Source organism: Argiope bruennichi, chromosome X2, assembly GCF_947563725.1.
Source record: "Argiope bruennichi chromosome X2, qqArgBrue1.1, whole genome shotgun sequence".
In the NCBI taxonomy this organism is placed as follows: Eukaryota; Metazoa; Arthropoda; class Arachnida; order Araneae; family Araneidae; genus Argiope; species Argiope bruennichi.
In genome coordinates, this window is record NC_079163.1 from 39,691,222 (window position 1) to 39,713,126 (window position 21,905).

The 21,905-nt window shown below is 29.9% G+C and overlaps 2 protein-coding genes across 4 annotated transcripts in view; both read left to right on the top strand.

Moving 5' to 3' along the window:
• Nucleotides 1-8,568: 8,568 nt before the first annotated feature.
• Nucleotides 8,569-11,915, top strand: LOC129959707 (uncharacterized). The gene is made up of 4 exons (XM_056072596.1): nt 8,569-9,312; nt 9,562-9,682; nt 9,893-10,024; nt 11,818-11,915. The coding sequence occupies exons 1-4, from the start codon at nt 8,569-8,571 to the stop codon at nt 11,913-11,915; spliced, it is 1,095 nt and encodes a 364-aa protein (XP_055928571.1).
• Nucleotides 11,916-13,452: 1,537 nt separating this feature from the next.
• The window catches only part of LOC129960233 (uncharacterized), a 54,528-nt gene continuing 46,075 nt past the window's right edge, over nt 13,453-21,905 (top strand). For 2 of the 3 annotated variants that reach the window (XM_056073492.1, XM_056073493.1), the window contains exon 1: nt 13,453-13,560. In XM_056073492.1, coding sequence (XP_055929467.1) covers nt 13,531-13,560 — 30 coding nt within the window. In that variant the 5' untranslated portion in view covers nt 13,453-13,530. The remainder of the gene's footprint in view (nt 13,561-21,905) is intronic. The other variant, XM_056073494.1, reaches the window with a different exon arrangement.

Sequence of the window (21,905 nt, forward strand, 5' to 3'; positions counted from 1 at the left end):
ATTCATGAATGAGCAGCCGTTATTGGACGAGTCGGTTAATTTCATACTTCCCTTTCAGGTTTTGTTTTCCCCTTGTAATTTCCAACTATTTTTCAATAACTGGCGACTTCAGAAACTGGAGAGCCCCCTGTCTGTAATATATGGCAGTAACACAAGAAAGCAAGTTAACAGAAGTTCATAATCTCATTCTTTAATATTCTCCAAAAATAACTTCTGGATTCTGTATATAAGAATTTAGAAATAGACATTTATTTTTAGAAATAACTATCTTTACTATTTAAAAATAACTGACAAAGTAAAACAACTTTTATATTTACTGAGGTTAGAGAAATCAATCCATGATCTACCAAGTTAAAATGTATTTTCTTTTCTTTATGAAGAAATCTGATTATAAACAAAGCCAGATCTGATTTGTGCTTTCCATTTTAAAGATGGATTACTAACTGTCGAAGTTGCAAACTAGTTTATATCTAATTTATTTTCATTCTAATAGCCGAGTCAATTTTTTAAATAGTTTTTAATTAAAAATTAAGTTTAAATTATAAGTTATTTCAAAATAATCAATAACATTTTACTAATCGAAACATGGTAGTAATATTTGGAAACCATGAGCTCCCCCTTTCCAAATAGTAGCAAAAATTAGTTTCATTTAGTATTTCATTTATATATATATATATATATATATATATATATATATATATATATATATATATATATATATATATATATATATATATATATATATATATATATATAATTCTATTATAAGCAACTGAAGATATAATTTTAGATATTAGCAAAGAATGTATTAAAATTATATTTAAAATGGAAAATGTTACCTTCAGTGTGCTCCAACCCCGCCCCCTAAACAAGCAACCGAGGTATCTATAACCTCTTTATCCACCCCTCATTACTCGACTACCTAGCTTTTGAATGAATTCAACTTTACCATATGGAGATCATTAATTATCATGAAGTAGAACAGACAGATATAAATGCAAAAATCTAATTTATACATAGAATTAATTTGACATATATATGTCTACTTTATTTTCGCAAAAAAAAAAAAAAAAAAAAAAAAAATGCATGTTCACAAAAAAAATATTGTGATTAATTAGATAAAATTTTCTTGACAGATATATAGGCTTCCACTCTAAAACCCAAACTAATTTCTAAACTGTTAGAAATAGACATATTCTTCCAATTACAAAAATACTATGAGTGAAGTAAATAATCACATTTTATATTGAATAACAAAGTAAATAAATGAAATGCTGAGAAAATTTCAAAATTTACATTCTTATACTGTCCCTCTGTTTTATTAACCATATTTAGTTTTAAAAAAATCTTAATATCTTATCACATATTATGAAAAAAAAAGTTGCATTGTTTTATGACTAAAATTGGCGAAGTAATAGCTCTTTAATGAGAATGAGGAGCGGGGGGTCATTTACATATTTATTTCGGAAAATAATTATCAGTTTTTAAAAATGTAAAATATTTGGATGAAATTAAAAAGGTCCATACATCTTTTAAATTGACATAAATATTTAACAGAAAAACGTAAAACAGATATTCCGATGTTTAGCCACGAAATAACAAAAAATAGCACAGCTTGTGCAGGGCCGCGGTGGCCTGGTGGTAAGGTCTCGGCTCGTGGGCCGTAAGGTTTCAGGTTCGAGACCCGATTCCACCGAAGAACTGTCGTGTAAGGGGGTCTGTTGCACGCTAAATCCGTCAAGGCCAAACGTCCTCCCGCTGGTGTGGAGAGGGGGGTGCCTGCTCAGATGTCATTCTCGTCATCTGACCGCGGTTCAAAATTACGAGGTCCGTCCCAAAATAGCCTTAGTGTTGCTTAAAACGAGACGTTAATCTAACTAACTCAACACAGCTTGTGCAGTAAACAGTATGATGAAAAGAACTGATGATTTCATAACAAAATATGTTTTTTTAAAAACAATTATAATAAGCAATTTTATAAACCTAATATAAAAGTCACTTTATATTTATTCGAAATGACTTCCTTCGGCTAAAATATAGAAAAAGAGGAAACAAATTCAATAATGCAACATTCTTGGTGTAATAGATTTTTATGCCATTGTAATTAGGTTTACGAGATCTGCTCTACTTGTGAATTCTTTTTCCTGTAGTTTTTTTTTTTTTTTTTTTTTTTTTTAGTTACTCCAAAGAAAGTAATCAAATAGACTTAAATCTGGAGACCTTGGAGCGCACTGTCAAGGACCGTATATGTACTGTTATTTCTAAAAGTATTGGTTAGGAAAATATGTGCCTGAAAAGATTTGGGATGGGACTTCCTCGTGTTGAAACCAAATCTTACGAAATCCTCCAGCGAAAGATTCCTCCAAATAATCAGATAACGGTCCAGAAAAAAAAATGTCCATATATTTAACCGATGTTAAGGCATAATCCAAAAGAATCTCCCAATTAAATTAGTCCTCCATATTTTACACCAAAACTTCTTAGACTAAAGCACTTAGAGCTTATTTGATTGTATATTACGCTTATCCTGTGGAGATCAAAAGAAGCTATTGTTTATCATTAATTTTCAATTCACGATTATTTCCTTAATTAAAAATATATATTTGTGTTGCTTTTCTGAAGTATTCTTAGGTCTAATTTCCAATATTTTAAATTGAATATAATGTAATTTCTGGAACAGAATATGTACAATTGATATGGTAGGCTTTTCTTCAAATTCGAGATCTGTCTGTTAAATAATAACGCGCATATTCGTTTTAAATGCATTGAATATTTAAATAAGTGTTACTTTTTTAATTTTGTTTTTCAACAAAGCAAATGTATAAAAGGTTAGTAATGAATTATAATAGGTTACAACAGTTTCTTTTTATATACAACCCTTCGCGTGACCATCCCATAAATTGCAAAACGGAGTTTGAAACTTAGATTAAATATTTTGTATTCAATTCTTACAAATTCCATAATCTTGAGAGTAACAAATGCCTGCATATTGCTTTAGTTTACCTAAAATATAGTGTTAAATATATTGACAGTGAGCAGCAGTCTAAGATATTTTCACAGTTAATATCAGTGGTAACAATGATTGCCATTTCCTGTTTTGACTCAATGGTCACTGATAAGAGTATTTATCATCCCTAATTATATAAATTAGTTATTTCAGTCACAAAATGTTGACGTTTTCTTATTTTGTATTCGCTGCCTTTGGAGACCAGTTGATTAACCAGGATTAATGCTCACTAAAATTTTCAATTAAATATTTTATGCAACTTGGTTTCTTAATAGCTTCTTCAGAAAATATTCTTAAGCTTCAAATTTTGCTAATTATATAAATCACTCATACTATTAAGAAGGCCTTAAGGCGTTATGTTCATTATACTATGAATCTGTCTCTATGTGACCTCCCATAAAATTTCAACTTTAAATTAAAGTGAGATTGATTAAACTTGAATTAATACTTTTTTTTTTTTTTTTTTTTTTTTTTTTTTTTTGCTGAAAGTAGCATAGAAAGTAAAATCGTTTAACATTGAAATTTTAAGTGAACTACAGAATTGTTTTCACAGTTTATATAATATCTTATAAATTATTCAGTAATAATTTCTCTGACTCATCACAAAATACTGCTTTTAGTTTTTCTTTCAAAATTACTTAAATTATGTAAATAATAAGATTTTATTTTGCTTCGGTCTGTAAATATACTTTAAAACATTATGAAGTCTAAATTATGTACAGTCCTTTGGACTTAAAAAATCCTACTCTACGAAATGTTCTTGAACTCCAACTTTTTAAAAAATACAATAAACCGATTCTATTTTCTGCGATCAGTTTTGATCAAATTTTGACCAATTCTGAATAGCATAATTTTAAAGCAATCAACATTTTCATAATCTTAATCCAGTTAGCCTTGAGAAGACATCTCATGACATCAAGGCGCTGTTAAAAATTTAAATATCTGGTTCATCAATCTTTTAAATTTCGCAATATTGTGACTTCATTTTTATAAGCTTCGTAAATTACCTAGATATTAAGCAGAATCCTTCTTGCTTAACTTTAAACAATGGAAGGAAATTACGCTATCAGGTAGTTGAGGAAACGATGAAAGTGGTTTGAACTTCAGGGCAACAATGTAATCTATTGTTGGAAATCAGAATTTTTTTTATTTTTATTTTCAAATGCTACAAAAATTTGCAAAGCTATTAAATTAGCATCATTAAAAAAGGAATTTTATAAATTTATTTTTGTGCAATATATTTTGAAAGTTATTGCGAAAAAAACGCTGAAATTTCGCTTAATTTTTAATTAACTAAAATTCTGATTAAAAGTTTAAAAAAATAACTTTGAGGTTCACATTCCCGACCTCCAAGGTATGTATGCGCCAAATTTGGTAGCTGTAGGTGAAACGGTCTGGGCTGTAGAACACCAACACACACACACACGTTCATCTTTTTTATTAGTATAGATGATCAGTTTACCATAATAGAGCAACAAACATTTTTTTAATGTTAAAAAGAAGCTTTTTAAATAATTACATAAATGATTAAAACATAATATACAATGTGATCAAGAAATAACAGGAGGTGTTCGGAGCCCAGTAGCGTGTTATTTACTGGACGAAATATAACAAAATTTGGCCACCATACACATTAAAGTATCCGGTTTTGATTTATCAAGAAAAAAGAAATTAGTACCAAAAAACGCCGATAGGGGAAATCCTGGCGCTGCAAACGCATAATATGTGAAAAAAGAATACATAACAGCGAATGGAAACAGTAAACAGCAATACGCCAAATACCAATGAAAAACGTTTATTATAGCAACTTACAAATTTGGCTCAAGGTGACCACCAACTTGATGTTCCAATAATTGCATCGGTACAAGAGGTTTTCGACGGTGGCTCGCAGCATATCGGATTTATTCGCCTGACATGTAATGTTATTTGATCTTTTAAAGGAGGAATGTCAGGAACATGTCCTTGATACACAACGCCTTTCAAGTGAACCAGAACTACCTCACAACCAGAAATTGCCAAGATCCAGATCAGTGTCATCAGTTAATTGTTGTTATCTTATACGGATAATTAGTGTTAACTTATACTTTCAGGATCTTACGCAATATCTTCTGCATCGTCGAGAACGAGGTATCTGTTTGTCGTGATATTGAATATGCATTGCTGATAACTTGCTTATTAGCTATCGCCTCGTCCATAACGGTAGTTGCAAATTCTTCAACTTGTTCCTGCTTGATAACTTTATGTCCTCGGCCTGGTTGCACACCAAGAATTCCTGTTGTTTCAAATCTTTCACCCATTCTTCGTAAGTTAGTTATGGTCATCGGTCCTCTACGTAATTGTTTTAACCGCCGGTATTCGCAAAGAGCAGCACTGGCATTTTCATCCCGCTGATTAAACAGCTTGATTAATAAGGCGCGTTCACGTAGTGACAACGCAATCGACGGCGAATTCTTGAAGAATGACATAAATTCCCGCAACTGTTTCTTTTATCTTCGATGTCATGTCACAAAGTGCCCGTATAAGCAAATTACATAATAAAGTTTTCGATCTCAACGCCAGGATTTCCCCTATCGGTGTTTTTTGGTAGTAATTTTTTTCTTGATAAATCGAAACCGCATACTTTAATTTGTACGGTGGCCAAATTTTGTTATATTTCGTCCTGTACATAACACGCTACAGGGCTCCGAACACCTCCTGTTATTTCTTGCTCACCCTGTATATTGAATCTCTCCTCCGCAAACAAATATTCTATTGTTTTTTTTCCTCGGAAACAATAGTAACACCTCCTCATACCAAGTAATCGAAAGAAATCTAAACCTAATACAATGTTAATACATAATTCCAATTTGTATGATACCCCTGAAAAAAGTTCTGGAGACCGTGAAAATCAGCTGTTAAAATAATTTAAAATCGAGATATTCAATTTCTTGACTCGCGGAGTTTTAATTGCAGAAGAATAAATTTTTTTGTTCAAAATATTTGTGCGTTAATAATAGAGCTTAGAAAGTTTGATAAAAAGTGTCAAAACTTTAACTATTCCTGTTCCTACACGAGCAGAGTCGTATAATTTATTTTTCCAATCGCTTGAAAGAGCTTTCAAAACCAAAAATGTCCCAGAACAATTCAAATCAGAGATCCTATTAAATATTTTAGGCGAAAAAACCAATTTAATGATATATTTAAATGAAGATGAATTGTGTATGTATGACAAATTAAAAGAATTAGTGTTAAGAGAATTTCAGTCCACCCCACAAGAAGTTTTAAATAATTTCCGTAAAGCGAAAAAACGTACAAACGAAAGTTATATCCAGTTTGCATTGCGACTTAGTGCAGCTTTTGATTATTATTGTCAATTAAGAAAGGTAAATGATTTTAAGGGAGTTTGTGAACTCATGGTTTCCGAAAAAATATTTGATTCATTAGATCGTGAACTACAAATTCATATTGGCGTGAAACAAGGAGAATCTTGGTATGTGCCATCAGATTTGGCCAGGCATTGCGATATTTATGTATCGTCAAAATTCAAAAATGATAGTTATGTGTTTTCACGACCGCAAATTGTAAACCATTCTCAAAAATATCGTAAAGAATACAGTCCACAAAAAGCATTTGTATCGGAAGTTAAAACTCCGAAATGTGTAATTTGTAAATCTAATGAAAATCATTCCCTGAATGTATGTCCTGTGTTCAAAAATATGCTTGTTAATGAGAGAATAGAAGTCGTTAAAAATAAGCAATTATGCTTTAATTGTTTAAATCACCATAAAATTGCTAACTGTTATTCAAAATCCAGTTGCTCCATTTGCAAAAAACGACATAACACTCTTTTGCACTTGGGAAATACTCAAAGCGAAACTGAAACTCTCTCGCAAAATGCTAACGCGGGATTAAATCCAAGGTCAAATGTATTCGTTCCGCGAATTGAAAATCCTAGTCATAATTCTTCACAACTGACGAATGAGTCACCTGCGAACAGTACGCATTCATTCACTGCTACCAACTTAAATCTAAACAAAATGGTTTTATTAAGTACTGCAAATGCAATGATTCAAAATAATGTAGGAATGTTTATGAGTGCAAGTGCGTTACTGGATGTTGGTAGTATGAGTCATTTCATTTCAAAACGTTTAGCCGATAAACTGAATTTGAAAAAAGAAAGAAGAAACATCGTGGTTTCTGGACTAAATCAATCATCATCTGTTATTAACTCGATCGTAAAAACGAAAATTTCGAACGTAAGCAGAAGCTTTGAAAAGGGAATTGAGCTATTGGTAGTGCCGCATATAACAGATAGTATCCCCTCCAAACAATTTGACATTGATACGCTAGAATTATATAGTTTCAATTTAGCGGATGTGAGTTTCAATGAACCTGGAGATGTGGATATTTTATTAGGTGCCCAAATATTCTATGAACTTTTAAGATCGGGTCAAATTAGGTTTCCGGGAACAGACATTGTTTTTCAAAATACTGTGTTTGGGTTTGTTGCTACCGGAAGTGTTCCAATAGAAAACGAAACTACTGTTCATTGTGGGTTAGTAATAGAAGATTTGGATGCAAATTTAAAGAAATTTTGGGAAATTGAAGATGCTGAGGGGGATAAATTACAAAATGATGAGAGTTTAATATGTGAAGATCATTTCATGAAAACACATTTCAGAAATGACGATGGAAGCTATGTTGTTAAAATGCCGTTTAAAATAGACCCCCCATGTTTAGGCGAATCAAAACACATTGCTACTAAAAGATTTAATTCACTTTGGCAACGTTTGAAGAGAGAACCAGAGTATAGGCAACTATACAGCGAATTTTTAACTGAGTATGAGAATTTGGGGCATATGCAGGCAACTTGCGAAACTCCAAGGTACATTATGCCTCATCATGGCGTTTTTAGGCCAGAAAGTAGTACTACAAAATTACGCGTTGTTTTTAACGCATCAGAGGCAACGTCATCTGGACAATCGTTTAATGATAATTTGTATTCAGGATCTGTTGTCCAAGATGATTTGTTTGCTATTTTGTTGAGGTTTCGAAAACATTCTATAGTTTTCACCGCTGATATAAAAAAGATATATCGTCAAATTTGAATACATCCAAATCAGTGTGATTTACAATGTATTTTATGGAAGGATTTAGAGGATGAGAAATTACGTGTGTTTAAGTTGCTCACTGTTACCTACGGAACCAAATGCGCTCCTTACTTGGCGACCAGAGTACTAAAACAAATATGCTGTGATGAGCAGGACAATTATCCTTTAGCCGCTGCTGCTGGCAAAGATTTTTACGTCGACGATATACTCAGTGGTACCGAGGATTTATCTTCTGCCATTGAACTACAAGACCAGTTAATACATTTGTTAAAATCAGCTGGTATGGAGCTTCACAAATGGAGCTCAAATAATCCTGTTTTGTTACAAAATGTACCAACGTCGGAACGAGAATACAATTTCGATAACCCCAACTCAGCAACTTTAAAAACTTTGGGATTACAATTCAATCCTGAAAAGGATACATTTAGTTTTAGTGTTCAAAAAATTGTGAGACCTGCAACAAAAAGAACAATGCTATCGGACATATCCAGATTGTTTGATCCTTTAGGTCTCTTAGGACCTTTGATAATCACAGCGAAGATGTTCTTGCAGAAGTTGTGGATTTTGAGAATTGATTGGGACGATGAAGTTCCCTTACACTTAAATAGAGAGTGGGAAAAATTTAGTTCTGAACTGAGTCAATTGAAAAATTTAAACATAGATCGTCATGTGTTATGTTCTGAAGCTCTGAAAGTAGACCTGATAGGCTTCGGAGATGCTTCGAAAAATGCGTACGATTGTGCCGTCTACGCCAGGTCTTTGTCAAGGTCTGGTGAGATAAAGGTGTCACTCTTATGCAGCAAATCTCGAGTGGCTCCCATCAAAGAAATTAGTATCCCACGTTTGGAGCTGTGTGCAGCGGATCTGCTTTCCAAGATTACCGTTAAGGTTCTGTCATCCTTGCAACTAGACATTGATGGAGTACATTTGTACTCGGACTCCACTGTGGTGCTTGCTTGGATCAAAACTCCACCTACATCGTTGAAAACTTTTGTGGCTAATCGAGTTGCTAGGATTCAAGAGTATACTAAGAACTTCCAATGGCATTATGTAAATACTGCTGAGAATCCTGCGGACTTGATATCACGAGGAGTTTTCCCTTCAAAGATCCAACAGTTGGACATTTGGTGGAATGGACCGTCTTTTCTTTCATCTAGTAGCTGTCCAAACTTCAATGACGATCCTGGTGTCTTAGATGATGAATATCTTCTTGAGGTGAAAAGAACTGCAAAGAACTCTGAACTGAATAATGATCCTATGATTAATCTTTCCATTTGTAATATTCCTAGTTTTTTACAATGCATATTAGATATAAGTAATAATTATAGTAAAATTGTTCGTATTTTAAGTTATGTTTTCAGGTTTGTCAAGAACCTAAAAGAAGCAGTGAAGACAACAGGTCCACTGAATGCTGAGGAATTGAACTATGCAGAGACATTTTTAATTAAAAATGTCCAAATTCAGGAGTTTGCTAAAGACATGAGCAGTCTCCAAAAACACCACTGTGTGCCACCTGGTAGTAAATTAAAAACTTTGAATCCTTTCTTGGATTCTAAAGGATTGTTAAGAGTCGGAGGACGGTTGGGTAATAGTAATTTTAGTTTTTATAAAAAGCATCAAATAATTTTGCCAAAAAGCCATAGATTAACTTCAATTATAATAGAACATTTTCATAATGAATATTTACATGTTGGTGCTTCTTCCTTGCTATATCTTGTTAGAGAAAAATTTTGGCCTCTAAATGGACGTAATAGCTGCAGAAAAATCATTCATCAATGTATCATCTGTTTCAAAGCCCAACCAATTGCACCTTCTCAAATCATGGGCAATTTGCCCAAGGAAAGAGTGTCTCCAGATTTTGCTTTTAATTGTGCTGGTGCCGATTTCTGTGGGCCGTTTTATATTAAGAATAAGGCTCAGCGTAAAGGTGCTTTACAAAAAATTTATATTTGTATTTTTGTATGTTTTTGTTTTAAAGCTGTTCATATAGAAATTGTTTCAGATTTGACTTCTGATTCCTTTATAGCGACATGGCTCGAAGAGGTAAATGTGCGAAACTATTTTCAGATAATGCTAAGAATTTTGTAGGAGCTAATAGAGAAATTAAAAAACTTCATGAAATGGTTAGAAAACCAGATGAAAAGCTGGCAGGCTATTTAGCTGCAGAAAGTATTGAGTGGAAATTTATTCCACCTAGATCCCCACACTTTGGCGGTCTTTGGGAGGCAGCTATAAAGTCATTTAAATACCATCTAAAAAGATTTGTTAAGGGAATAAACTTAACTTATGAAGAGTTCTTAACGGTAATTGTGCAAATTGAGGGAATTTTGAATTCTCGTCCACTTTGCCCCTTGTCAGCTAACGAGGACGATTTTGAGGTTCTTACTCCTGCACATTTTTTAATAAATAGGTCTTTAACCTCTTTGAATGAGCCTGATTTGACAAATTTAAAAGAAAGTCATCTCAAGAAATGGCAAAAGGTAACTAGACTTGTACAATATATGTGAAAATTTTGGCATCGTAATTATTTAAGTCAGTTACAACAGAGATCTGAATGGATGTTTGACAAAAATAATGTAAAATTAGGAGATTTAGTGTTATTAATTGAAGATAATTTGCCTTGTTATAAATGGGCTATGGGTAGGATAATTAAAATTTATTATGGTGATGATAAGAAAATTCGTGTTGTTAAGATTAAAACACAGTCTAGTACTTGTAAAAGAGCCATTTCTAAAATTTGTGTATTGCCTATGGAACATAATTAATTTGTAATATTTGATGTTGAAATTTGTAAGTTTTGATTGTTATTTCTTAAAGATGTTGATTATTATGTATATTGTGTATTTTTTACTAGATTTGTGTAAAAGTTGTAATATTGTGTATGTTATTCAACATTGGAATCTCTTGAAACCTTGGGGTTTCAAGGTGGGGAGTATGTTACAGCTTCACGCCGATAGATGGCGTATCTGTCGAGTACAAAGTTCCTGTTAATTCCTTTTTTGTATCAGAACGTAGAGTGTGTAAGAACGATTCTGTGAGAGAGACGAGGCATCCAACTGTGAGAGGTGTCCTAATCTGTAACAGTCTACATGAAGTGGCACAAAAAATGTGTCCGAAAATAAAATGGTGTTCACCAGAAAGAAATGAGTAATTATTTGTAGAGAATTACAGAGGCAATTTCAATTTTCTCAGAAATCGAAAAAAAGACGAATCTATTTTTTCCCAACGTGAAAATTCGACGCGATAAGCAATCCGTGTTCTGACACTGCTTTCGGGTGGTTGGGAATTAATTAGGATTCCAATTGGGCGGAAAATCAGCAGAAGAGGGAAGCAATATCTTTGCCCTATTTGGGGCTCTTAAAAGTAGTAAACAATGAAGAAAATGTTAAACTATGTAGAAAATGGAAAAATTCTATTTAAAAAAATCACATTTCAGAGCAATGCATAAATATATTACGTCATCCATCCTTAAAAATTAGATTTAAAATGGTTATTTTAGATTTAAAAAAATTATATTTTTTCAAAATATTTTTTAAGAATACAAAAAGTCTGCAAAATGAATATAAAATTAGTTATGCCTATAATTATCCATTCATCTAAAGATTCTTTCAAATTGTATAAAAGAAATGAATGGTTTCTTTTACAATGATCTATAAAAATAACATCCATAAAAGTATGTATTTTGTATGAGAAATTTTATTATGATACTCTCTATTCCAGAGAGGACATATACTCCTCCCCCATTTCTGGACCTCGACTTTCTCTGGGTCAACGGTCTAATGGACCTTGTCTGCCTTCGTCAAATAGCTGAAGGATAAGCCACAACAACAACTACAATTAGGGATGACGAATATTTTAAGAGCGGTTATTACGTAACCAATATCAAAGTCACAAATACAAGTGATCAATACTTTTCAAAGAGAGGTCTGATTCAAATCCTTAATACGATCTTATTGGTCTGATATTTCGATTACAGGTTTTGGATCACGATAGAAAGTAACAATCGATACGATATCACTGAAATTTACCGGAGCGGTGACTTCACTGGAAAGTAACAATCGATACGATCTGTCCAATGGAAGCTCTCGAAAGAAATCTGTGATTCGATTGAAAAGTGAACGGACCGGTTATTGGAATTATCGTATCGTATCATTGAATTGCATATCACTGAAATTTATTGGAGCTGCGATTTCATTGGAAAATACGACACTTCACTGGAAAGTTCGAAGTCACCGCTCCACTTTATGGGAGTGACCGATATTCGTATTTGATGATGCACTATTCCATACAGATCATTTTTAATTGCTCGTGACATGATTGACTTTGATTACATGCATTCTGTTTACTGCTGGCGCCATCTATTGGTAGAATATAGGAATAAAGTAAACATTTTAAAGAAATGACATATATTTTTAACTCACCTTTTCCAGAAAATGGTTCACTCTAATAAATAAATTAAATAAATAGATTTGAGAAAAAAAAATAAAATTTAAGAAGTAAGCTGAAACAGATAAATTAATTCAATCACACGTTACTTAAATTAGTAAATTAAGTATTAATTACAATTAATAAATTTTATATTTAATAATAAGTAATACTTTTTAATTTTTAATTAATAATATGATTGAAATAACAGATATTTGGAACACATATTTAAAAGTAGAAATAGCAATATTATTTGTTATTCAAAAAATCGTGGATTATGCATCTCTAACTACAATTAACATCATGATTGAAATAACAGATATTTGTAACAAATATTTAAAAATAACAATACCAAAATTATTTGTTATTCAAAAAATCGTGGATTATGCATCTCTATTTGATATTGCTTACATAATAACTGTGCGTAAAATATTTTTCATCCTTAAGTATTGATTTTTGTATTGATATTGATGATATTTGCGACTTTTTGATATTGATTACATAATAACAGCTCCTAAAATATTCGTGATCCTTAATATTGATGCAAGGGAAAATGCAAACTAAAAGCTTGAACTAAAAATTAAGTCTATCAAAATAACGTGGGTAAACTATCTAAAAATTAAGTTTATTTCAAGAAACGAAGAAAAAAAAATTGGACTGAAAACATTAGTGAAACAATGAATATGGACTGCCTTTTAATACAACAAAAGAAGGATCCATACATTAATAGGCGGCATAGATTTAAAGCAGATAATCACATTACTATAATTTCGGTTTATTTATTAATCAATTATTTCTAGTGTGTGAAGTATCGATGGTGAATTAAATATTAATCGAGAAGAGAAAAATTTATAAGATAGAATGACTTCGTGATCAACATTCTGTCGTTTTCATACTGCAGTATGCACCATTTCTGCGTCGAAAGTTCGAGCGTGCGCAGTAACTGTAACTTTTACCTTTCTCCCATCAGTATTAAGGAGTTCTAAACAAAACCAGCGTCTTATCGAAATGGCCGGTAGAAGACGAAGAAGAGGAAGGGTAAATTTTCATATTATTATCTTATATTTATCAACGAAAATATAAACTAACTATGATAATATATATATAACTGGATGTTGTTTTCATATTTGAATAGTTTTTAATCTGATGCTATGTAACGAGCATACTCGTAAGGCAAAATGCTCCTCAAGTGAAATAGTTGTCTAAACCATCGGAAAAACATATGCTTAACCTATGCTTTGGAATTTGGCAAATATGAATCATATAAATAAAACTGTAGTGAACATAACTACTGCTTTATTAGGTGACTTTTCTCAATATACCTTACAACAGTCTCTTATGCTTTCAACGTCTATTTTATTTCACTGGAAAGATGATTCTATTCTGACTAGGGTTTATACAAAACCCAACTTTTTGAAAAACCGGTTTTCAAATTAAGTATTTCGAAAAAACCGGTTTTAGCCGGTTTTCGAATGTTTGTCAAAAAAATTGAATAGGGAAAAATATTTTATTTAATTTGTATAAAATAACAAAAAACGAAATCAATATCAAAGTCAAAATATTAAAAAAATTAAGGATTTCATAAGCACATTACTTACACAAAATAATGAAAACTCAAACAAAAAGTTCAAATAATATTTATATTCTTTTCACTAATTTTAATATCTCCTAAGAAAATAGGATTTATAAAAAACAAAGTATCTACTGAACGGTGGCTATGCCTTGTTCTTATTTTGGATACAATATTGCCTGAAATTTGAAAATGCTCGTTAACTAGCTACTGAGCTTGGTTTTATAGTGTTCATGGCATCAAATAACAAATTAAGTTTTTTCTTTTATTCGTTGCCTCAAATAATGAAAATTCAGCTTTCAGCGTCTTTGAATTTGTAAGATTTTCTTCAGGGCCTTCAAGAAACTTATGAATTGATATTTCCATGGCTTTTAAAAAAAGCTGATAAGTAGCTTCTTCGATTTACTCTTCATCAGAATTGGTTTCCACATAAGAATTTGGAAATATTCTAGACAATATCTTACCAAATAACTTAATAATTTCGGTTTTTGAAGCTAAAGAAAGTATACTAGATTTTTTCGCTGAACTAGAAATGTTTTGTGGATTTTGCAAATACAACAAAAGAGCTGCTAATTCTATTTGTCTTCTTTCTTGAATTCGTTCTTCTAAAGCATATAATAATTTCAACTTATTTCAATGTTTAAATTTTTCAGTTCATTTAACAGAAATTCGAATATACCTTCATTTGTTAATAAATTGGCATCGCTTCGCTTTAAGCCTTCAGCTGCTAGACAAATCGGTCCCAGCAGATAAATTTGAAAATATTTGTTTATTTGAAGAAGAGTAATATCCAGGCTTTCAGGAAAACCGGTTTTCAAATGTGACAAATTTACTTTAAAAAACCGGTTTTTTAAAACTGGGTTTGAAAAGGCATCAAACCCTAATTCTGACGCAGTTATCTCTTCCTCATCAAATGAAATCTCGAACACAAATTTTTGTTGGGACACAAAATGCAGGTCCTAGCTATGTTTGTATTGTGTGGATCCTAGCACAGCCCACCTCTGGGCGTCTTTTTGAATTCTCGCCAAACGAGTGGCGATAACGTCGCCAATGTGGCAACCTAGACGGATTTTCTTAATTAATTTTTATTTTATTTTTTATTTTATTTATTTTATTTTATTTTTTATTATATTTATTTTATTTTTTATTATATTTATTTTATTTTATTTTTTATTATATTTATTTTATTTTTTATTATATTTATTTTATTATATTTTTTATTATATTTATTTTATTTTATTTATTTTATTTTTAATTTTATTATTATTTATTATATTTATTTTTTATTTATTTATTTATTATATATAAATATATTTTATTTATTTATTATATATATATATATATATATATATATATAATATATATTAATATATATATATATATATATATATATATATATTAATATATATATATTAATATATATATTATATAATTATATATATAATATATTATATATATATATATAATATAATTTATTTTATATATAATAAATTTATTTAATATATATATAATTTATTATATATATATTAAATAAATATATATATAATAAATAAAACATATATATATATATATGTTTTATTTATTATATATATATTTATTTATTTATTATTTCTGGCCTTCAAGTATCGTTTTTTAATTAAAAAATAATAACAACAAATATTCAATTAGTAGTCAACGTGGCGAGATTTCAAATAAGTCGCCAAGAGGTGGGCCCATCTAGGATTTTACCGTTTCTATTTGTGCTTCCATATTATTGAAATACTTCTCTCTCGTATTGCAGTGTTAAAGCATGATGTTTACCGAAATGTTTTGTGTTGTTTTTCAATGCTTCAATTAATTACATATTTAATAATTTTACTGCTAATTAAAAAAACACATCTACAAACAAGCATCAACTTAAGACTTGATATTGAGATGCAGGGAGGATCCTGCATGTGTTATTAAGATGTCTCCTTATCGCTCATTAAGATTTCTTTTTCCCTTACATTTTGGTTTGCTTGTAATGCAAGTCGCTCTTTGTGAGATATGCTTATTAAGCTAAGTTAGACTGTATTTTATTTCATCATTTGTCCATTTTTGGTGCCTCCATATGGCATCTAAAATTTCTTTCAAACTATGCAATTCATTATATATGAACTATATTAGCATCGCACAGCGATCTATTTTGCTTCTTTATTCAGTTAATTTTATAATGTTCTAATTATAATTATATTCTAATAATGTTTAATTGGATTTCTTCCACATATTTGTAATCGCACAGATTTCTTACAGGGATGGTTTAAAAGAAGTATTGAAAATTAGGTTACAACTGTATTTTTAATGGAATTCTTTTTTAATTTCCAAACATGATACAGATCAAATTCATGTATTTTTAAGATTAATTTTTTTTTCATACCAGTCACTAGTGGAATGCTCAACTCTTATATAATTTTATATTTAATAATATATGTGTGTTCTATTTCTTTTTGTGACATGGAAGATGTATTTTATTACTCTCAAAAGTAAAGCTTAGTTGAATTGAATTGTTTTCTTAACCTGTATCTCCAGAAGCTGATCTAATTAAAATTAGATTGTATATTTTTTCAAGTTTTTTTCATCTAAGTTTTGTAATTTGTTTTATTTCAAATCAATTTGGATTCTTGTACTGTTATTAATTTTTTTAAACATAGAGTTGCTGATGGGAAGAATTTTCAACTTTGAAACTTTATTTTTGTTACATATCATTTTTCATTTTCAACACTTATTTTGAATAAATTATTTGTTCTGCTATTTTTTGTAACTGCCTAGGATTTATTGGGTATATACATAATATCTTTCAAATTTTTTATGCTATTGTTTTTATTTTAATTTAATTAATCCCTCCAAAAAATGCGAAATCTTAATGTTTTTCCTTTTTTTGTTTTCTATATCGAATGGATCAGTTTTTTTCCATGCATTTAGATATTGATTCGGTACTTGCGTATTAATACCACTGCAGCTACAGATTTGGCGGTTTTTGCAATTATGCGCCAATAAAGAGCTATCCTGTTGTATATTAATGCCACTGCAGCTACAGATGTGGCGGTTCTTGCACTAATGCACCAATAAAGAGCAATTCTGTTGTTCGCACACACTTACCTTTTGGATTCCTTGTTGTTTGCTGATTTTTGATGCAATATTTTAGTGCTACGAAAATGTGTCATTGGGATTTCCAAAAAATGGAACAATGCAATTTTATTTTTTCAGGAGCGAAATATTTTACCAAAAAGATGAAAATGTTCCAATTCCCATGACATGAAACTTTATTTTGGTAAACGTATATTTCGGAAATGTAATTTAAGACAGTTTGATCGACAGGTGGGACTTGGAAAAGACAACTGGTTTGAAGGAAGCAGAATTCCATTTTGTTCAGCTTTGATTTTCATATACTACTGGTGCGAGGAGATTGGCGGCACTTAAAAACCGCCAAATCTGTAGCTGCGGTGGCGTTAATACGCAAGTACCATTGAGCTCTCGGCATTTTAGAAGCAGTGTGGTTGAAGTGTAGTTTAGTGTGCCCCCAAGTTACCCATCAATATAGTAACTCAATGAAATTATCTTATCGCAACCCTAATGCTGTTTTGTTTACTACTTTTTAGTGGTTGAGTTGTACATGAACGACAATTATTGTATGAAAAATGTTGAATTAAAAATAATAAAAAATATCAATTAAAGATTTTAATTTAGTTTCATGTTATAATTAAGTTTTTTTTTGCTAATAAGACACTGTTATTTTTAATGTGAATATGAACACAAAATATTTATTCCTTTGCAATACTTAACTGTCAGTATGCATTTTAGAAATTGTCTGAATTATTAATTTAAGAAATCGTCTGCAATAGAATTCCTTGCACTTTTTGTAATTTTTTTCTGATCTGACGGTTTTCTTGATAATTTGTAATGTCGCAAATTGTTAAAGAACAGATGTATGGTGAATGGCATGGCAGGAAATATTTTGAGCTTGCAGAATGGATGAAGGGTGAGTGGAATATTAATTTTGCGAGTTGATGAAGTTGGGAAAAGGATGCTTGTTTGAAATTTTTTATGGAGAAAGATTTGATTGCTTCTTTCTTCGTTCAATCTTTTCTTTTGATTATGTACTGTTTATGTTATCCACACAGTCCTTATGTTCAATGAGCTAGCAAAGCTACTAGGATCCCGCTGCTACTGAAGCCATAGGATGTATTTTTTAAGCTGAAAAATTCTGCCTGTTGCCTTCTTCAGATGCCGAAGGCATCGCATGCTCAAAATTTTGTCTATATAACAGACTGGCGCAGATGGTTTAAAAAATTTCTTTATTTCAAAATTGTTAAGATAAGCAGTGATGGTGACCCCAAATGTTAAAAAAAAAAAAAAAAAAAAAAAAAAAAAAAAAAAATCTTGGATAAAACAATACTTATCAATGCAGATCATAATTTTAATGCAGAAAGTGGTATCCGAAATTGTTTTGCAGAATTGTTTTATTCTGTCCACCATCTTTATTGCCGGCTTGTCATTCCCGGCACAGCAAGGGACATACTAAACTACACTTTTACTAGCAGTATTTAATAAATTCTGAGATAGAAAATTGTTACTAGATTTCTGTTGTGATAGAAATAGTTAAAAGTTTATTTTGAAATAAATGAATTCATTTGTATTTTCATGTGTGGAATTTCTGTAGAATGTATCTAACATTTAAGAATTGCTAGAGTTTTGAGATAACAAATGTGGATCATCAAAATTTTTTTAATAAATTATAGAATACGTAAATGATATAAAATTGCCCCAATCCTTAATTTCCTCAAAATATTTTATTAATATGTGAAAAGAAATTATCCTTGCTAGAGCCAATAAATCTGCTGGCATTGCTTCCCAATTAGCACAAGATGTTTTCTGATATCTCAGAGATATTCTCAATAAGCGAAATTTTGTTGTTTTTCCTGGATAACTTCCAAAAATATTGCAACAGAAAATTGATTTTTGCATTATATTGAAGTTCAATAAATAATCTTTTCAATGATACTAATGTTTTAACTTATAAATTAAATTTATGTTTTTGATGAATTTTTAAAAAATAATTTAATTATATTTTTCTACAATTTATTTCATACAAAATAAAAATAAAATTTAAGCTGCATGAGCATATTATGCATCAGTGGGAAATTTCACTTCACATTGTTTAATTGGTTTGTAGAAGTCCTATTTTTTATTGTTATACATTACTGCTTTATATTATTTCAGATATATATATCTAATGTAATATTATAATGTATGCTGACTTATATATTTTAATAATTTTAAAATCATCAGTTTGCTATTGGATCCCAATAACTAATTTTAATAAGCATTAAGAGAAAAAAAAGAAAAAAAAAACTAATTGTTAGTATAATTAGCTATTTATAAAATGTATTGAAATGTAATGGGGCGTGTCCCATTTCTTTCTAATTGATATTGTCATATTCCTCCTACTGCCTAATATTAAAAAAAGGCATATCACATAAAGTATTCTGTATTTAAACTTAATTTGACTATAAACATATTTTTCAGATTATTATACATTTAAAATATTTTTATTTTACAAATAATAAGACTAAAAAAATCATTGAAATATAAGCATTTGTGTCTACTTCTGAGGCATAAAATCATATTTTCTGCTTTAATCAAAAATATTATAGTTAGTATAACAATTAGGATCAAGCAAGAGGCTATAGCTGCTTTATCTAATGGAGAAACTAAAAGTAGATTCTAATCTTTCATTTAGACATAAATGCAGCTGTCTTATTCCTCCCAACTCTAACTTACTTCTATAAAAAAATATTTGAACGCATGCCCAAAAATGTTATTGTTTTAAAAACTGCATTTTATTTAAATCCATATTTATTGAAGAATCTTTCTTTTTCCACTCTTTAAAACTAGAGAGTATTGTTATTATATTATAACTAGGCACACGAGCGCTGTTCGTACATATCCTCTTATATTGCATATATGTTCAGGGAATTTTTTTTTTTTTCAGATTTCAGAGGCATGTTAATATATATATATATATATATATATAATATGTAGGCAATTTGCTGTGGGTTATTAATGTAGCAAGAGGCAAATATGGAATTTGTATTGCAATAGGATATTTTTCTTTTATTAGTTTATTCTTTTGGTTTTTGTCAATGCAGTTAAAATTTGCGTTTTGAAAATATCATTATTAAGGATTTTTTCATTTAAACTTGTGTTCTTAATTATTTAAATTTTTCCTGTCTTGAATTATCAAATTTTTGCCAATCTGATTTGTTTCATTTAGCTACTTGACTTGAATTATATAAACTTTTAATTATATACTTAAATCACATCAACATTTCTCAAGGATATTAAATTACTTCTTATATTTGTGATATGAATATTCTAATTGCAATGATTGTTTTTCTTTTTAAACATTTAAACTTTTTTTAAAAATATTTTGTTCTTGTGATGCATTTTTTGATGTTAAAATTTTTTTTACATAAATTATTTAAGTAAACAATTGTATGGCACAATCAAAATGATGTAGAAACTTTTAAATGATTAAAATGTATTGAAAAAATTTATTTGAAAAAGAAGCATGTTTAATTATTTCTAACTTTGTTGGTTGCTTGGTAATCTTTGCTGTTTAATGCATTCTTTAAAAATTAGTTCAGTCGGTTATTAATCAGCATAGTTTTTTGGAAAGTGATATTTTTCAAATTAAGCTACTCACAAAAATGACACTTCCTCTGGACATGACAGTCTGTCATGTCACCTTGACTGGACAGCCAGATTCAATATACTTAGGTAAATGAAATTAGTGCTAAAGCATATCTAAGCCAATAATATTATATAGCAGAACTCAACAGAAAATTTTATGGAATTTTTTTCTGTTGCTTGTTTTAGAATGACTGATAATTCTTTTGATTGTGGTTGCCTGGAACAGATGATGTTATCGGACTAATTTCGTAATAATTTTAGCTATAAAAGATAATTTTTTAATAATAAAATACTTATCAAATAAGAAGAGTTAAGTTGTATACATACCTAAAAATGTGGTGTAGTTTAAAATTTTGGTTCAGAAACTGAGAAGCAGAACATAAAATAAACGTAAACCTAGTGATGTAACTGAAGCTTCTCTGTTCATCCTTTTAAAAATATATCCAGATATTTATTTTTTACTAGGTATTAATCTGAATTTGCCAGACAAGGAATAGCTGATCATTTTCTGTGAAAAAGGAAAGATAATAGACTTAATATATTAATTACAATAAATACTTACTGTTTGAGACATTTTGCACATAAATTTCTGAAATTCTACTAACTGTAACATCATTGTTAATTTTGATTTTTAATATACATTGTTCAGCTCATAAATCAAAAATTATATATATCTATATTATGTGGCTATACTTTTGACTATACACAGACTAAAGAATTTATTTATCTGTATTGCCATATATAAAATCTTGATAAAATATTTTTAAATGTTCTGTTAGATTCTTAGACAATAATAAATAATTGAAATAATTCTGTGTTATTGATGGATGCTCCTAGAAATATTCAGTTAAGGAAATTAACTGATGTATCATTTATTTGATTTGATGCATGTTTGTGTTAAAATATTCAAATAAAATCGAGGCTGATTTTATTCATCAGTATTTGCTTATAGATAAAACAACAACAAAAAAAAGATACAGATTTGCTTTTACTTCAAGTAAATGGGTTTATTCGAAAAAAAAAAAATTATACTACTGTATATTTAATGCATAATATTAGTAAAATTTTTTATCCATTTATGTCTTGCAGATAGATCTACCCT